Source organism: Tympanuchus pallidicinctus, unplaced genomic scaffold, assembly GCF_026119805.1.
Source record: "Tympanuchus pallidicinctus isolate F22 unplaced genomic scaffold, pur_lepc_1.0 scaffold3, whole genome shotgun sequence".
Taxonomy (NCBI): domain Eukaryota; kingdom Metazoa; phylum Chordata; class Aves; order Galliformes; family Phasianidae; genus Tympanuchus; species Tympanuchus pallidicinctus.
The window spans coordinates 81,133,751-81,152,157 of NW_026294747.1; the positions used below are offsets into that span (position 1 = coordinate 81,133,751).

Consider the following 18,407-nt stretch of genomic DNA (forward strand, 5'->3'; position numbering starts at 1 on the left):
TACGAATTTAAGAACTGACAGCGTTAAGCAGAGGAAACTTCCACAAGAGGTTTCTTTACAAATTTTAATCAAAATTCCTATGAGCTGGAGCTCAAGACCGTTTATCACCACCACTTGTGAACCAAACACTATTCAACAATCCTGCAGGAGTCAATGCAAAGCATAACAGCATTCAGATATCTCACTTCATTTATGGATTATTTTCCAGGTAAACGTGTTATTTACTAGCGCTGTCGTCCTGTTGTTATTTCCATGCTTACACCAAGCTTTCAGAGATGGCTGCTTTTCACAGTTTACTTTAGAAAATTACTTGTAAAATACTTCGCTTCAGGAAGCTACAAGTGCTCCAAGTTAAACATTTAAATTGTTGAGTTACAGAACTTCCCTCTGAACACTTCTGCAGCCACCTCTACTCAGCCACACAGTGACAGTCTGTAATAATAATTAATTCCAAATAATTCCAAAAAGCAACCAGAATGCCACTTTTCAATCTGTGATTCTGTTTCAAAACAGGGCATGTGCATTGCCCTCAGTCCTTTGTACCTGATGGAGTTACTGTCGTTGGGCACAGAGGTAAGGTACAGTCATACCCCTCCTCATCTGGGGAAAGGCAACTGTCTGATGTTTTTTTGTTGGTTTTCTTTTTTCTATCAACTGGAATCTTTGCTTTAAAAAACATTTCTTCACTTAAAGGCCGGGGGGGAGGGAGGCATGCACACCTTAGAAGTGTTACACACATAGAAGACAGTTTTTCTTTCAATAAAAGCACCAAGAAATTGGTAGAACAAGCAGTTACACACAGCAACACTAAACGGTGTGGGGAAATGAACAAAACAGATGCAAAGAGAGTGCAGGCCTGTCTCTATACAGTACGTGGAACAGTTTCCATTTGCCATTCATTTCGTCACAATTATTTCACCAGAAGTCTGTTAGTTTGTACAATTCAAGGTTTTAGCTCCAGAACTTACAGTGCCCTCCTCTTATATCTGATAACTGGGTTATTAGGTGTATGTATCATGGTTGTATAATTTATACTTGGAAAGTAGTCATTGATGAGATCAAATTCATACAAACGAAGCAAAGTGGACCAGATAGTCTTGATCTGAACGTAAGCGAAGTTCTCTCCAATACAGCGATGACGGCCTAGGAGGAAACCCAGAGCAAGCAATCAGAACACCTCGTTATGCCATCGCCTCTGACTGCAGCTTCACTTGGAAAACGTCACGTGGACTGGAACTGCTTCTTTCTAAACAGGCTGAGGCCCTGATCCTACAGACGGACCATTGTGTCACTTCTAACATCTTGTTTCCATAAAGCTTTCGCTGCAGAGAACGTGGAACATTTTGAATGGGATTGTGTTGCCCTGTTTTCAGCAGAATGCACCCATTTGTGCAGCGCCGAGGAGGAGTTTCTAACGTTCAAAAACTGGCATTGACTATAACTGTATCGTGGTCAGATTTGCAAACTGTTCTGGCAGTTATGGATCTCTACATAAATTTTCGCTGCCTTAAAATGTTTTCATATTATGAGGCTTTTTTACCATGACTTTGAAAGACTTGAATAAAGTCAAATAAATGCTAACGTAAGGATTTCTTTTTCTTATTACTCTGAGCAACAGCCACAGGCACTATGATTGACTTCAATTCTTTAACAGCCCGTTCATACTAAGAAAAACTGAGGCAGAAGTAGAGAGAGAAGAAAAATCTCTGCGTGTGTTGCAGCACAGGGAAGTGCAGGGTGAGAGGAGCAGCCCGAGTCGCGTGCCACCGCTGGGCAAAATGCTTGCTTGCTCTGTGCCGCTGCTACTTACCAGCACCAAACGGAATGTAGGCAAACTTCTCCCCAGCTGCCGGGTTGTCCTGGAGATAGCGGTCAGGTTTGAAGTCCAGGGCGTCCTTCCAGGAGTCCTTCAGGCGTTGGTTGACGGTGGGGGACACGCAGACCTGATGGCCGGGGGGAATGCTGTATCCTGCGACCGTCTGCAAGGGCAGAGACAAGGCCCACACACCCGATTCCTCAGTTCTTACACTGGAAGCATTACCTGAAGTTCTGTATCCTTAGACTGGAATTTCAAAAGATGTTTTGGCTGGGCCAGTTTAAAATCAATGCAGCAAAGCACGTGTAAGTGGCAGATCTAAACTAAGAACTCAAGCAAGAATGACAGCTGGAAGAAAGGGTCAGTTCTGTTAGTATGGCTGGAAGGGGAACGTGGCACTTCACCTTCCCCAGGGGAGATGCGGACCTGGCACTTCCTATATACCCAAGTGGGCATTCAGCAGTTATTCTGCAACCTGAAAGTGTCCATAATTCACTTCTGCACATCTTCAGAGAGAACAACTATGCCTCTGATTATTTTCTGTGGGTTGTTATTTAGTTGTTTTAAATTAGTTTTCTAAACTCTAGCTCCCATCTTGTTTTATCCTTCAATAGGAAAATAAACCCAGAGCAGTACATTTCAGGATAAAGAAGCAGCCCACACCTACACCGAGTTCTTTCTAAAGTTGCACAATGTTCTCCTCTGGGGCTACTTATTGTCAGAACACACAACTGCTCCTTTTCACCCACATGAAAGATGGGGGCAATGAGGGTATCTACTAAAGGAAATGCTTTTGCTGCTTTTTCCACCTGAGCTGTGTGCTGGCCCATCACTCTCTCTTGCCCAGCAGCACCAGCATACACCTTGTGTCCAGTTCTGGGCTCCCTGGTTCAAGACAGACAGGAAACTACTGCAGAGAGTCTGGCAGAGGGCTGCACAGACAACTGGGGTCTGGAGCATCTCCCTTGTGAGGAAAGGCTGAGAGACCTGGGGCTGTTCAGCCTGGAGTAGACTGAGGGGGATCTTATCAGTCCTTGCAAATATCTGCAGGGTGGGATTCTAGTGGGTAGGTCTGGGCCCTTTTTAGTGGTGCCCAGTGACAGAACAAGAGGCAACGGCCACAAACTGGAACATAGGAAGTTCCATACCAACACATGGAAAAACTCCACTTCAAACATGTAACACGCACTGGAACAGACTGCCCAGAGAGGTTGTGGAGTCTCCTTCTGAGCAGGTATTCAAAACCCAGCTGGACACTTTCCTGTGCAATCTACTGTAGGAAGTTGCTTCATAAGGGGGTTGGACTGGATGATCTCCTTGCTGTGATAAAGACTACCTCACAATCACTTACATGCTGGTGACTTAAGAGCCACAAAGAAATCCCACTGACCAAAAAGCAACAAATGGAAGATAACCACAAGAACACCAGGGCACGAGATGAGACTCCTATGGGATTTAAGCTCTCACAATGGCAGAGTGAATGCCCGCCTCCAGTACCGTGCACCATTTCCTGTGGTCACTGCTGACTTGCTGCCCTTGTCAGCAGAGCTGCAAGGGGCTGGAGCAGATCAGGCTGTGCGGGACTTTGCCCAGTCAGTCATAAAAGCCAGCAGGGAGATTCCACAAGTGAAGTTAGATCCAAAAAGTGCACTCACCTGTGGAGTTTTGGCCAGTCTCATCATGGTCATTATAGGAGGTCTCAGCCTTAAGGTTTCTTTTAGGCAGCGATCTAACAAGCTGAGATCCTTGAGCTGCAAATATAAAGAAGATTAATATCAAAATACAGCTGAGCTCATTCAATTATTATTTTACGCCATGTAGAAGTCAATAACTAAAGAATAAGCGGCTCTTATTTATATGGACTTCATTTGCCACCCTGACAATTTTCCCTTGGATTCAATTACAACTAGCTGCTGTTCCATCTGACTAACCTGTCCTACAAGTGCTTTCTGATGCGTAACTAAAGAAAGAGATCACGCCACATTCCATTCCTCCTTTATGCAGCTCACTTTTTAAATAGAGCTTGTAGGAACTTCAGTTTCCATAGTAAACGCTGATTAAAAAAGAAATGGTAGCAGGCTGAAAAGTAACTCCAGAGAAAGAGAAGGAGACTCACCACCCAGTAGTGCCACTGCAGACTGCTTGTGAAGATTATGATTCCAACCCAAAACATACGGCCATACTGTCCATTGGTAAAAATACATATCCAGATCACAGTAACATCCATCAGAAATGATGCAGCATACAAACCTGTTCGTAAGTTAATGGTGGCAAATCATCTCCACAGACGGCTTTCTGCTCTGCGTAGCACTGCTCCTGTATCGCTTTGTCTCTGGCTATGAAGAAGCCCAGCCAGGCACTCGTGGTTGAGGATGTGTGCTGCCCTGCCAGCAGCAGCCCAATGAGCATCCCTGCTATCTCGTCATCTGTCAGTGGGCGGCCATCCCTACATCAAAGGGGATTAAGTCAGAGCTTCATTCAATCAGCTTTCCAGGTACAGCAGTATTTACAATTTCTCCTAATTTACTTCTTTCTACTCCTCATCAACTGCCCACTCCAAATTCAGCAGCTAAAAGTCTAGGGGTAGGCAAAAAAGAGAACCGTGGTGGGCAAAGTCCCTGGGAGCTTTGAAGAAAATCATTACAGAAAGCCAGCAACAAGAAAGAAAGTGGAAGCAGCAGCCTTACAACCACTGATAACGATCTCAGAAGTCAAGGTTAACATTTATAATTAGATTTTTCGGTCTGTTTTTAAGAACACCACTAGGATCAACTGCTGGCAATGAGGAATGCAGGACATGAGAATGTTTCTTGTTTTTGACAGAATGTTCTAAACAGCTCCAAGCTGAAGTAAAACATCTATTTATTTTCCTGTAAATTACAAGTCCCCAACCCCACTTTGCTTACTTGTATGAAGCATCAAGTAGAGTTTGGAGCATGTCATCCTCCTTCTCCTCAGAACTCCGACGCTTCTGGATAACCTTGTAGAAAATGTTCTTTATTTCTCTGTGTGCTCGGTCTCGACGCCTGCAATTCAGATCACTTCTGTTAGCAACTTCGTAAGAAACAACATGAAATCCTTGTAAGGATTTATAGGAATGTCTGAGACAGCTTCAAAACAAAAAATAGGAGAGAAAGAAAGAAAAGAAGAGGCTTAGATGAAATGCTCAAATTGCTACAATCTTCTTCCTGGTACCTGAAGCTGGGCAGAGGTAGCCAGGCTGGCAGAAGCCACGCAGCATGAGTAAAGCCCCCATCCAGGTCAGCATACAGCTGAGCCACCTTCTCATTTAGTAAGCTTCTTATTTCTTTCCCATGCAAGCAGTGACTTGCTGTCAAAATGATAAGTTCTGAAAAGGCTTCAAACAGGTCTGAGAAAAGATGTGGAAAAAATGTTACTGCAGATAAACTTTAGGCAAAATGTTACATTTTACAGATCATCACTTCAAATCTTGTAGAAGGGAAAAGCAAACAACCACCACACATACATTAACAATTTAAAACTGAGTTTTAGCTTGCTTTCCCCATAAAAGGAAGTATTTCATTTTGAATTTCCGTGGTTTTACTCAGGTCTTTCAATGAGTAACATTTTAATTACATTATTTGACTTCAATAACTTGTTTTCTAAGTTACTGTTTCTAGAGCTTTTTCTAGGAAAGCTGCTACCCCTTCCAAAGTAAACCATGCAGCACAAGCTCAACCCTTAACAAACATGGAAGTCATAGAAAAAGTTAAATTTGAAATCCAAAATCCATGTGTAAATAAGTAGTTTTGCAGCTTATTGAATTATTTCTCAGTATTTCTATCATTGCAGGCTTGCAACAGTACTGATGGGCTGTGACTAGTTGGGAAACAGGGGTGGGGAGGAAAGGAAATGCACTTACATCACTAAGCTCACCTTATCGCTCTGCAGATAACAACTGAGATCTCTGACACAGGCTCCAGGAAGCCAGAGCTGTGTCTTTTCAAAGGAACTACCAAACAGGCTGAACTGATTCACAGCATGCAAAATCAGCGTGATTCAGCCAGGCAACGCGTATGCTCTCTACTGTCAGACTAAGCAAAGAAGCAGAATTGTCCTCTGTTCCTGTCAATGATTTTCTGAGCACCTTTCTTCTCCAATAGCGTTAAATCTGATGAAACAAAACCTGTGTTTGGTGTGTTGTGATGTTAGAGCTTTGCCCTACAGCTCTTCTAATATTGCAGTAAAACATTCACAAAAACACACTGCTGCGTCCTGCATCAGCCTTCATTCCTTCCCAGAAAGTCTAAGTAACAATGCATCTGATGTTGCTTACTTCTTTCTCCACTCTCTCCCCAGGCTTTGAAATATTCCTTTGTTTCTTCTTCAATCAGAGTTACATGCTGCTTAAACTGAGCAATGTTTAGCCCAGTTTTGAGCATCTTCTTCTGTTCCAAAAATACCTAGAGGGATCAAAGGAGAAACAATCAGTAAAACGTTCATCATATTAACGTGATTAATAAACTCATTTCATATGTACTACAAAAATACATAAGAGTAAAAAGGAAATTAGGACTTAGAGTACAACAGAGCACCTTCCTCCTCTCCCACACAAACAACTTACACTGGCCTCGAGATGCACCTTGCTTTAAGAAGGCCCAGGAGCCTGACCTGGCAGCACGAAGCAAGCTATTTGCTAGGGAAGCTTTACACCCTTCTCCACACTTTTTCTGCAGATAGACTCATAGCTAAGAAAGGTACTGTAAAAAGCCCACTATTAGAAGAAAACCATCAAATGGGTTGATAGGACATCTACTCAGAAAATTATTCAATTAATTTTTAAGTCTTAGTTATAGATCAGAGTATTTGTCCCATAGAGCTGTACAGTACCATGGACAACTGACCAAAGATTGTCTTCCTACCAAGAGCTCTACACTTAGTGTGAAGTTATTTACAAAACAAAAAGCATAAAAGAAAGGCTGCTCGGCAGTAATTCCATTTTCAGAATGCAGTGGGCACACCCTGGCAGAGCAGGGGTGCAGGCATGTTTTCCCTTGCAACATGGCAGCCCATCTCTTATCTGGATGGAAAGCATACGGTAAGAACACACCCTACCAGTGCACTGCCTCCCAAAAACATGCTGCAAGAAGTTTGGAGGGAGAAGACAGAGAGGGAATCTGAACTGATATATAAACAATGCATATCAACAGACATCATTATCAGTCACAACTGATATTCAAACAAGTAGTCAACTCTAGGGGGTGGTTCTTCTGGAACACAACCAAAAAACACTTTCAGACTGAAGAGCAGACAGGATTCTGCAGTTCGTTGTTCCAGACAACATGCATAAGCATGAGAACAGCCAATGCTCCTCTCAGAAGCAATGCTATGTGGCACAGCTACTTTAATGCCAGATGAAGGCAGGCTGTACTCTGCAAACACGCAGGCTGATTTCTGTCCTAATGAGACAAGCTTTGTGGTGCCTACGGTTGAATCACTAGTCTCACATAGAGGTTAAATATGACAGAAATGAGAAATCATCCCTCAGAGCTCTAACAGAAGGAAGACCTAATGTTGCTCATAAGGGAAAAGGAAACTGTAGTCAGTGACAGGCTATAAGGGAATAAAAAAAAAAACAACCAAAACACTCACTTATTAGTTTTCCTCAATGGTGGGATTAGACAGTTTCTAAAACAAAAAGCAGCATCCATACTAATGGACAGTAAGGCTGAGTTGTTCACTGCCATTCAGGCTGGATTGTCCAACTGAACTCTCAACCACACCATGCCTTCTGCCAGAATCTCAAGCCCATCATACAGAGCCAAGGGCTCCCAGCTGTCAGTCAGAATGTAAGCGACCCTCGTTTTCTGCTCATTTTCTATGTAAATACATACCGCGTTAGGGACGTCGTAAGCCACCCCCTTTCCAAAGACTGGTGTGGTCAGCCTGGAGTACACATCTTCTGCATTCAAGTCTTCATTTTTGCTGTTGAACAGCAGCGCAGCAGCATCGCTGCCCAGCAGGTACGTAAACGTCTTGCCAACCATAGTGAAACTGAACACAGGTCCGTACTGAGAGGAAAAAACACCCGTTTGTTTTAAATAATAGGAACACAAATCACGGAGTCGTTACCTCTTTACAAGCTTCTACAAATCACTTCTCCTAAGAAACACATATAAACTGCGTAAAATAGAAACATTTTAAGCCATATTTAAATTCTGTTCTCAATATAAAATAACACATCAGTAATAAGTCTAATTAATATCTGTAATCTTGTGAGATGTAGGATCATTAAGTGTCAAAAATGGAAATTAAAAAACTACTATAGAGAGACCACCAGACACGCGGGCTCCAGAAACCAACGCACACTGCTTTGGAAAAAAGACTGGGTCTGCAGTTATGCACTGATAATATAAGATTTTAACATTTAAAAGTCACCTCCAGCAGATTCCCACAGCTGAATTTGTCTTTCTCCAAGTTAATCTAGCTGGGATTTATGCTTATGACTTTGGACATTTTAGACATGGTAAAACATGTTGGTGCATCTTACTTTGCTGGAGAGAATTAAGGCTCTGCTGCCTTAGTCCATTTCTTTGGGGCTATTCCAATTTCTGGGATTCTATACCCCACTCTTCTGGTAGAGCGGAGGACCTCAACATTCATGCAGTCACCTGCAGAGGGGTCAGCTCCATCCCAGCCTGCTCACAGACACATCAGCACAGAGCACTGATCAGCACTGTTAACAGTTTCCAATTAAAGCAAGAAATAACACCGTGAATGCAGATTTTTAACGTGCGTGATCCAACTCTGAGCCTCACCCAAAGACTTTTTAAAGACAGGAGCTGTTTCAGAGAGCACAACTATTTCTGTAACACCAATGCACTGCACACAAGATGTGAAAAAGCCACAACCTCCTGCACACTTCATATTCCATATTTGAGAAAATAGGAGGGAATTCACTGCCTGTAAACAGATCCCAACAAGCACACAGCAACGCTTTGGCACTGCTCAGCCACCCAGGACAGCACACCTTGTCATAGGCATTTTCCAGAAACTCAATAGGGCTCTTTCCAAACGCTACGGCATGTCCGAGGAATGGGATGCTCGAGGGGATGTGAGGAGGGTGGTTCTGCAGAGGAAAGAAAAGCAAATATTGAATTTTCTTCAGAGTAACACAGCACTATGTTCAGCACAAGAGTTGCACACGCACTCTGCTCAAGAACTTCGGTGAAAAAAGCGACTTCGATCGACACGACCTTTTACAAGAGGGCAGGGCTGCTTTTCAAACCACTCGGCCAGGTCGCCGACCCGCCCTCCCGCTCCGAGAGCGACGCCAGAGAGTACCGCAACGGACAGACGGCAGACGCCGGGAGGCGCTGCCCGCGGCCCCTCCGCACGGTGCCGCACAAGGGGCCGAGGCCGCGCCCCGACACGGCCCGCCCGGGGCAACCGGACGCACCGCCCGCTCCCCGCGTGCCCCGCGCCTACCGTCCGGCCGGCCCCGACGTGGCGGCGGTATCCCAGCTGGAAGAGGTAGCCGAGGCTGAGCGCGAAGGCGGAGGCGGCCAGCAGCAGGGACAGCGGGTTGCCGACGGCGGCCCGCTCCAGCAGGCTGCCGCCCACCTCCAGCAGGCTCAGCATCGCCTCGCGCTCGGCCGGTGCCGGTACCGATGGCGACCGCGAACCGCTACCGCGCACCACGGGGGCGTGCCCGCAGCCGGCCGGCCCAGCCACGGCGCTGGGCTGATCTCTGCCCATGTGACGACTGACGGCGGCCCGGCCAATGGGCGGCGGCGCGCCACGGGGTGACGGCATCGGCCGGGCTGCGACGGGCGCCATTGGGCGGGCGGCGGGGCGGGGCGGGGCCGGCGGCGGCGCCGGAGGAGACGGGGGCGGGCGGTGGCCGGGGTGCGGGCAGTGCGTTGTGCCGGCCGTAGCTGTGTGCGCTGGGGCTCGAAGGACTGTGTAAACGCTGTAACGATGCTCCGCAGCCCTGTCGGCGCTGTCCTGGCGCTGCCAGCCGCCACTCTTGCTTGACTCTTGGGGACAAAGGGTGAATGTCTCCTCTCCAAGCATGGGCAGTAGGAAAGGGCAGATTTAAAAAATAAAAAAAGTCCAGGAAGGTGACAGGAAACAGCAAATGGTACAGATAAGGAAGGCGAGGAGAGGGCTGTGAGGCTGCGGTCTCCCAGGGCAAGAGAAGGTCCCAAGAACAACTTGAGGGAGGCAGAGAGCATTTGGTCTTGGTGTAGGGTGAGATTGAGCCGGTGGGGGTGTTACAAAAAACACAGCACTCTGCTGCTGATGTTCCATGGTGCCAGGCATGCATTTGGAAAAACTCCTCAGCACAGCTTATGGTAGGGTCACATCCTGAAGTCAGGCACAACCACACTGAGAACCAAAGCAAGGTGGGTGCAGCCGCTGGATGCGCTGACACGGCGCTGTTCCAAACCAAAATGGTAATGTGAGCACCAGGAACTATTCCCAGACCTGAGCTCTCATAATCTTCATTGACAGATACTTTCTTCATTCTAGGGGCAGGCCTTCAAAGCAAACACAAGTGCAGTTTCCACGTTCAGCTGCTACCTTTAATCTACACAGGTGCAGAACTACAGTGAAGACAGAGAACATCACACTCACAAATATCACATTTGTGACAACGCAGCTGTCTGGACAATACAGATGTGTTATCCTGGACTCACAGTTCCCTATTTCGAAACTCAAAGCTCCCATATGCTGCACTAATTGGGAAACAAACAGCACATCTCTTCCTGCACTGCATACTGGTAAGCCAGAACAGTAACACAGCACTGGAGCTCAGTGCCTGCTGCACATGTTCAGAATGCTGCCCCTATTTTCATACATCCTCAGAAAACACTCTGGAGTTGGTGCTGAATGACATGTCAAAACCACACACATACAGCTTGTTTCCGCTCAGAAACACCATTCAGGAATTTAAACAAGGAAACCCCAGCAGTGACTAACATAACTTGATGTGATAGATTCACTCAAGTCTACTGAAGTTTTCATCAGTTTGACACACACTTTCTAACAATTAGTTCACATTAGAAATAAGGAAGTGAATTTTTGATTCTTTTTTACACAAGCAATCTTTAAAAAATGAATCTAAGATTATGAATGTTTTCTAAATACACACTGAGCTCTTATGATGATGTTGTGATCACGTGATAAGAATTAATGGGGGAAAAAAGAATGACAAGACAAACCTTTGTTCCCTTCGTAAGTACTTGTTTGGACATCACACGTTTAGAACGTCACCGATTGTGCACAGAGCTTTAAAGCTTTCACTTTGCTGGTTAGATGATGCATGCCTGTCATTACCAGCATTCTGATCAGTTTCTCTATCATTTCACCATAAGTTAGGGCTTGGTTTTCACTGATCCAGATGTCCAGCGCCTTGGTGATTTTCTCTTTCAACTTAAGAGCCCTGTTTGGGAAAAAGTTGTGAAGTAAACATCTGAGAAAATAAAAGATTTGTAGATAGTTACTACATTTTGCACAGATATTCTGTATTTAACAGAAGCACTGTGAATTCTGTAATCAAAATACTGCGTGTTAACTTCTTAACTTCATAACTTCGTAATGAAAAGGGAAATTGGAAACATAAAATGAAAAGGTACAGTTACAAACAGCTGTCCCTAACCTGGTATTTTGCAGAGCCTTGATGTCAGTCTGACCAAGCTGTAGTTTCTGGCAGAAGAATTCAAAATCTTCAGAAGGCACATTGCCAGCAATCATTTCTATCATCTTGTGCAATATTTTCTCTAAATATAACCACATAAAACATGTAATTAATAATACAGAATCGTGTATCTTTTCTATCAGATGTTTTGTAAATAATGCTAATCTGCTTTGGGATTTTGTTAACTCCCAAACACCATTTCCAAGGTGATGTCTCCATCCTGGTGGACAGACCACCTCACCATTTCTGGGCGATGATCTTTCAGGTCTGCCTCCCTGACAGCCCTGCTGGGAAGAAGTTTGGGAGCTTTTCATTCTTTTCAGTTTGAAGCAGCACAGCTCCAAGCTCCCTTTGTTTGAGGTGGGAGAGCAGGGTGTGCTTCCAGAACATACACCATGAGTTACAGGAAGAGCAAGCTGGGGAGCGACAGCTTTGAGAGCGCTTTTTACAGTAATCAACTGCCTCACAGCTCTGCTCACCATCAGGTAAGAGTGAAGCAGATTGTCAGAACACCTGCACATACCTGAACTGCTCATAGATGCTAAGAATACCATTTTTTCCTCTCCCTTCTGTTGACTGAAAACAAGTGTTACTACTGACAAGAGTTTTCAGCGTTTATACTGCTTAAGGTGAAGCAGTGATTCAAATATTTTGTTCTCTTTGATCATAATCAGGTCGTGAAAGGACTACTGTGGGTTCAGCCGAATCACAGCGTCAGGGAACGCTGCGTGAAACAGGCTCCGCTCCATGAAACCGGCAGCGCGCCCTCCAGTCGAGGATAATTGCAGGGCGTGCTGGAATAAGATTCAACATCGAAAACCGGCAACGGGAATGAGGGCACCGGACTGCCTCCCAGTGACCAGGAGTGTAACTGCAGGCAGGCAGCGCCTCCTGCCTGAGGGGCAGCGAGTAAGGCAGCAACGTTTTAGTCAAAAGCAAGTACAGCACAAGGATAACATCTGATAGGCCTTCAGTGTACCATGCTCGATAATGATGGGTAGGAAGGCCACAGAGAAGTCAGGATATAGGTAGATATTGAGATTTTGCATTCTCAAGAGCTGAAAAAGAGCTAGGGAAGTTAAGAAAGGAGGAAGATGCTATTCTACTCTCAGTAAAAATTGCCTCTCTGATGGATAGAGTTGAAGTAACCCTAAGCTTGTGTATTTTATTTAACTGTGTCTGGCTTTCTGGTTTGAATACAAAACTCAAGACCTCGATTTCAGTTTTAAGCTGTCAGCTTCCATTTCTGATAAGAGTCCTCATGGAACAATATCACCTTAGTTCTTAAAGCAGTTCTCTTATCAGTGAGCCATGCAATAATAAAATATGAATCTTGTTTCTATTATGCCCATGCAGTACAACATCACACTAACCATCACCTCAATATTGCCTACAGTAACAGAAGTCAGTGAGGAACAGAAACAGAACTAATAATGATACTGCCTTCTGAAAACAATGGAGTTTCAACAGCCGCTGCTGGAGCTACCTTTAATGCACAAAAATACCCGTGTACGTTTTTAACATACCATCTCTTTCATTAGCACTTTCCAGATAGCATAGAATGGGATGTAATTGCTTTCCTTTGCAGATATCTTGTAGTGGCTCAAACAGAGAATTTCCATCAAAGTTTATGTCTTTCAGCAAATAAAGGTGACGAAGGCCAGCAGGCAAATATCTCAGCCGATTTTCTGTTGAAATATATAAGCATACTTAATTTCATCTAAAAAAAAAAAACAAAAACAAAACAAAAAAAAACATCCTTTGTCCATAGGATTTTAAATTATTTCAGTCAGAAAACATCTGAATACATTTGCAAAGCAGCCTAGCTGTCTGTGAAGCACAGCAGGTAGGCAGGAGGGATCACTTCCTGGGATACCTCAGCTCGTGGTGAACATACTGCTTTCCTAGACAAACAAGACTCTGTTCCTGTCTCTGCACAAGAGAGCCATGAGCTTCAAGGTGAATTAAGCACAATGTGGAACACAGCAGCTGTGCTGCTGTGATATAACTGAGAACATGTTGTGCAGCTCTGCTTCACACCCATCTCTGTCATCACATCTCTAACAGCCACTTGGCAACCCAGTAAATCAGCCACCAAAAAAGGACAACGGACTGTGTTGTATCAGTGATACAGAGCGGACATCTGGACACGCAGATACACATCCTTTGCAACAGAAAAGTGTCAGTCTTGCACACAACAGAAAAATGAAGGGGTTGAATGCTTGATACTTACCACTAATGTCAAGGTGCTGCAGACTTCTTAGCGATGTAATAGATCTGGGGAGCTGGCTGATCTCATTGTTATTTGCAATTAGATGGACCAAAAACTTCAGTTCCCCTATGCTGTCAGGCATTTCCTTTAACGCGTTATGAGATATGTCAAGCTCCCTGAGGGAAACCAGTTTGGAAAGCTCCTCTGGAATTTTAGTTAACTGATAAAAATAAGAACACAATTCATTCACTTATATACAACTATTTCTCTTCTGTAAAAAGTTCAAAGGTAACTTTCCTGCAAGCAAAAGTACATTCCTTAATTCCAACAATAAAAGTTATGAACTCCTATTCTAGTGGAAGCTCGTTTAGTATTTTCCAATAAAAATATTGCTGCCAAGCACAGAATTTTTCAGCAAAATTCCTAAGGCATAATGATAGAATGACAATTGAAAAGCCAAGCCTCTATTGATGGAACTTCAAGAGCGATTATTTTCATCATTACTATCATTAATGAAAGATTTTACCCTCTCAGAACACTCAACGCATTTAAAACAAAAAAAGAAAAAATACTTTTTTTTTTTTTTTCTATTTTGGTTCTATTCATCCCTTGGTCTTTTCTAATTTGCACCGTTCCTTTAGGAACTTTAACTGTTCTCCAGTTATTGTGGAAACAAGACTATGATAGCAGATTTTTTGTGTCTGAGAGAAGTAACCCCTTGGAAGATATAACCATACTTGGAATCATACAAACAAACCTGAGACTTTTCTGTAAAGCTGATTTTGGAAACTCAAGTGAAAAAAGAGATTAAAATGCTTAACTTTTAACATGAATGAGGCAAGTGCTGTGCACCTGCTTCAGAAAGAGATTTTCTTTGTTTTCAACTGACAATAAGAGCAAATCCACTCTATCCATAACAACCACTAACCTGCATTGTTAATTGGAAAAGAAGGTTTACATTTCCTCAGGAGATTGTTCTGACCTGTTCCTTAGTATTTGTTAAATGAAATTATTAAACTTTGAATTTCAGAAACATGAAGCAATTTTCTCTACTATAAGCAATCACAGAAGTAATACAGCTTTTCTTGTTTGAGCTAGTGAAAGTTTAATGAACTTGTAAGAAGTATGACAAAGTTGGAAAGACTGGTTCATTTAACAGAGGAATCTTGGAGGCAGGCTTATCTATCAATTTCCAGCTAAGTGTATAATCAATGAATATTAAGATGTTATAATTACAAAATAAACAAGAGAGTTTGGCAAAGCAGATAATCATAACAAAAAGAGAATAGATAGAAAGCTTATCCGCACCCTGGGCTCACTTACAAAACTCCAGCAGAGCAGATCCCCAGAAGAGATCCTTCCCCACTGGTAGCCAGCTCTTAAATGGCTCTAGGAGAGGTGCAGCCAGGCTCCACCCCTTCCTGCAGCACAGGAGAATTGCCTTCACCTGTGCTCCTGGCTGACTCAGTGCTCGCCTCAGGTGGTCAATCAGAGGTTCAGGCCGTGACTCAGCAGATCCCATACACTAGGATAAAAAGTATGTGTATCCTAACAGAATTTTGTCCAGCTCTGGTATTAAAAATTGGTAAATACAAACTTATACTTTCCTCTTTACAAGCTTTTTTTCTGCTCTACTCAAACACAGGAGCTTTAATAGATTTGAAAAACATCTATACTAATTTTCCAGCATGACTATCTGCACAACACAAGGTTTCTAACCTAAGGAAACGTTCTCTTACCTTCAGCCCATTCACCTGACACACAGTCAATTTCTCCAGTGATGAAAGAAGACATATTTCAGAAGGAAAAGATGCAAACTGGTTGTTTGATACATTTAAGTCTTTAATCATTTCCAGATTGCTGATCTTTAAAGGAATATTCTTTATCTGGTTATTTGAAATGTCGAGTGTTTTTAAACCCTTTAAAGAACACAATTCTTCAGGAAATGAGTCAAACTTATTGTGGTGCAGAAGAAGAACCTGGAGAGCCTTCATTTCAGATACCACTGCTGGCATACTATTGATTTCATTCTCACTTACATCCAAGTAAATGAGTTTTGTGAGGCTGCACAAGCATGCAGAAAATGAAGACAGTTTATTCTTGTTTAATTCTAGATGCTCCAAATCTTTAATATCAGAAATCCCAGGTATTAATTCTGAAATAGAGTTGCCACTGAGATTTAAGTATTTAAGATCAGATAGTGCACACACTGCATTTGGAAACTGAGAGAGCTTATTATTGCTGAGATCAGCTTCGGTTATCCTTATACAAGTTTTTAATTCCACAGGGATGTATGTTAATACGTTTCCAGAAAGCTCTATTTTGGAGAGCTCTTTTAAATGTGATATTTGTTCAACCAGCGAGTTTAGTTGATTCCCATTTAAAGAAAGCTCCTTTAAATTTTTAAGTCTGTGAATATTGGCAGGGAGCTGGGTTAACTGATTATCACATAGAACAAGATGTTTCAGCATAGTACAGTTGCAAAGATTATCTGTAATGCTTTTGAATAAATTTTTTGAAAGGTTCAGGAACGTAAGTTCTCTCAAGTTCTCCACTTTATCTGACAGAAACTCCAATTTGTTATCATCAGCTCTGAGTCCTTTCAGTTTTGTCAGCTGGAAAAGCTGCACAGCCAGAAATAAAAGCTTATTGCGACTAATTGAAAATTCTTGTAATTTCTTGAGCTCTTTAATATCCTTCGGCAAACTCTGAATGAAGTTCCCACATAAGCTGAGATTTACCAGATTGGGAAGGTAGCAGAGAACTCTTGGAAATACTGCGATCTGATTGGAATCAATGTTGAGTACCTTCAAGTTTTTCATGTCAATCATGGCATCTGGCAAAGTTTTTATCTTGTTCCCAGCAAGCTCTAATGTTTCAAGGCTTTTCAATGCAAAAGGAAATTCATCAATGCTGTTGTGATTGAGAAAGAGCTCCTTAATATTTACAAGCTTGGGCAATTCTTCAGGGAGGCACGATAACCGGTTGTGACTAACATTTAACACTTTCAGTTTATGAAGCAATGATATTTCTGGCGGCAGCAGTGTCAGTCTGTTTCTTTCAAGTACCAGGATCTCCAGATTAGACAGGTTAACTGTATTTAAGCGTAGCGTTTTTATTTCGTTGTTCTGTAAGAGCAAGGTTTTTACATTTTGGCTTTCGGAAGCAGACTGAGGCACATCCTGGAGCCCTTTATCACTCAGTCTAAGTGTGAAACTCCTTTCTTCAGCAGGCAACAAAAATGTTGATCTGCTTCCAGCACTTTCAGCATTCACTGCTGATGGTGACAAGCCTGGTCTGCCATCTCCTGTGACAGCCCCTGCAAGCACTGGCTTTAGCTCTCCAGTGTCTTTGTCAGCTGACTTCAACATGTGCTTTCTCACACCTGTTTCAGAGACAGCCTGAGGCGCTGTGCGACTGTTTATCTCAGTGGAGGATTCAAACTCATTCCTTTTACCCGGTAAATCACTTCTTGGGACGTTTTCAGTCTTTTTATTGCCTTCCAGAACTGCTTGAGGCCCTTCCTGTGAAATTTCACTCAAACTTTCCACAGTTGGGTCAGCTACTCCAGCAGTCTCTGATAAACGTAAGGAGTCTTCCCTGGCACCGTTGTCAGCAGTGCCGCGAAAGCTTTTCAGTTCTGCGTTCAGACCCCCCGGAACGTCATCTTCTTCCTTCTCCAGAGACATCGCTTCTTGCTAAGTCTTCAAACGCGCATCCCTCAGACAGACTTACCTTTTTGCTCCCTAGTTTTAAAGCACACCCAACCTGAGCTACCAACGATGGGGGGAACCCCCGTGTTTTCAGAGTAACTTCCCGCTCACTGCAAGCAGCAGCGGCGGCAGCCGCAGCAGCCCATACCCACCCGAGGGTCCTCCTCCTCAGGAGCAACACCGCCTACCCCGCGCCGCGGGCACGAACACTGCTAAGCCGGAGCCGCTCCCGCCTGCCCCCGGAGCGGCCCGTCCCGCCTCAGCCGGCAGAGCAGCAGGCGCAGCGCACTGCCAGCTCCCTCAGGGCAGCTCGCCGTTGCCGCGGCAACCCGCGGTGCCTTCCGCGCGGCGCCGAGGAGCGGTTGCGCACGCGCGCTGCAGGAGTGCTGCTCGGGCTGGGAGCCGGGCTGGCGGCGGCCGCGGCGCTTTCCCGGCTGCTCTCAGGGCACAGAGCTGGACGCGTACCGCTGGCCCTCCGTTGAAGGCCGAGCACCGTTTTGCGGCTGCTTTGTATTAAGCTTCGCGGCGATTCTGCCGGCCGGCCGGCCTCCCCCCACACACGCTGTACCTTTCCGCTGCCCAACGCGCCGTGACTGACGCGGGCAGCACTGGTGGGGTCGAGCAGCCCGCCCTGCCTGCAGCACACGCTGACGAACTGTTCCACGCGGTAAAACCATGCTTGTTTTTCACAGTGTATATTTTCAGCTGCCTGGCTGGAACACACACTCGGTCCTTGCTTTGTCAACTGTAAAGTTCAACTACTCATTTAAAAAATGCTTATGGTGATCAACCTGTATGGTTGATCCTGCTTACTAAGGCATGATTTTCATTTCTGCAGCTTTTTCAGCTCTACTGTTTGGCACAGAGCACAGCTGCTAGTGGTCCACATGCTGCCTCGCTCTCTGCTCCAGTCCCATTTCCCCACTCCCAGACAGAAGGCTGGCACTCACCCCTCCTTGTCGCAACACCACAGCAGCATCTCCTGTTCCTGGCTGCCAACAG

At 44.4% G+C, this 18,407-nt stretch overlaps 2 protein-coding genes across 3 annotated transcripts; both read right to left on the minus strand.

Moving 5' to 3' along the window:
- Window positions 1–636: 636 nt before the first annotated feature.
- On the minus strand, window positions 637–9,462 carry LOC128086769 (lanosterol 14-alpha demethylase). The gene is made up of 10 exons (XM_052695707.1): window positions 9,266–9,462; window positions 8,808–8,906; window positions 7,672–7,848; window positions 6,114–6,240; window positions 5,012–5,186; window positions 4,723–4,842; window positions 4,067–4,262; window positions 3,472–3,567; window positions 1,811–1,979; window positions 637–1,143 (listed from the first exon to the last, which is right to left on the minus strand). The coding sequence occupies exons 1-10, from the start codon at window positions 9,416–9,418 to the stop codon at window positions 965–967; spliced, it is 1,491 nt and encodes a 496-aa protein (XP_052551667.1). The 5' UTR covers window positions 9,419–9,462; the 3' UTR covers window positions 637–964.
- A 422-nt stretch (window positions 9,463–9,884) lies between these two features.
- Window positions 9,885–17,710, minus strand: LRRD1 (leucine rich repeats and death domain containing 1). 2 transcript variants are annotated; one of them, XM_052695702.1, is made up of 5 exons: window positions 15,432–17,697; window positions 13,714–13,912; window positions 13,007–13,168; window positions 11,442–11,562; window positions 9,885–11,225 (listed from the first exon to the last, which is right to left on the minus strand). In XM_052695702.1, exons 1-5 carry the CDS (start codon window positions 17,379–17,381, stop codon window positions 11,045–11,047), a joined length of 2,613 nt encoding a protein of 870 aa, XP_052551662.1. In that variant the 5' UTR covers window positions 17,382–17,697; the 3' UTR covers window positions 9,885–11,044. The 2 variants fall into 2 exon arrangements, with proteins under 2 accessions (XP_052551662.1, XP_052551664.1); XM_052695704.1 differs by lacking the exon at window positions 11,442–11,562 and having other exon boundaries at window positions 11,087–11,225; window positions 15,432–17,710.
- Window positions 17,711–18,407: the final 697 nt, after the last annotated feature.

Excerpts from the sequence above, each read along its gene's own strand:
- LOC128086769 (XM_052695707.1), bottom strand. The coding sequence starts at position 9,418 with ATGCTGAGCCTGCTGGAGGTGGGCGGCAGCCTGCTGGAGCGGGCCGCC. Across the intron at positions 7,849-8,807 it reads TGGAAAATGCCTATGACAAG|TACGGACCTGTGTTCAGTTT; the intron begins GTGTGCTGTCCT and ends TTTTCCTCTCAG. Across the intron at positions 1,980-3,471 it reads GACTGGCCAAAACTCCACAG|ACGGTCGCAGGATACAGCAT; the intron begins GTGAGTGCACTT and ends CTGCCCTTGCAG.
- LRRD1 (XM_052695702.1), bottom strand. The coding sequence starts at position 17,381 with ATGTCTCTGGAGAAGGAAGAAGATGACGTTCCGGGGGGTCTGAACGCA. Across the intron at positions 13,913-15,431 it reads GTCAGGTGAATGGGCTGAAG|TTAACTAAAATTCCAGAGGA; the intron begins GTAAGAGAACGT and ends TATTTTTATCAG. Across the intron at positions 11,226-11,441 it reads AAGGCTCTGCAAAATACCAG|GGCTCTTAAGTTGAAAGAGA; the intron begins GTTAGGGACAGC and ends TTTCCCAAACAG.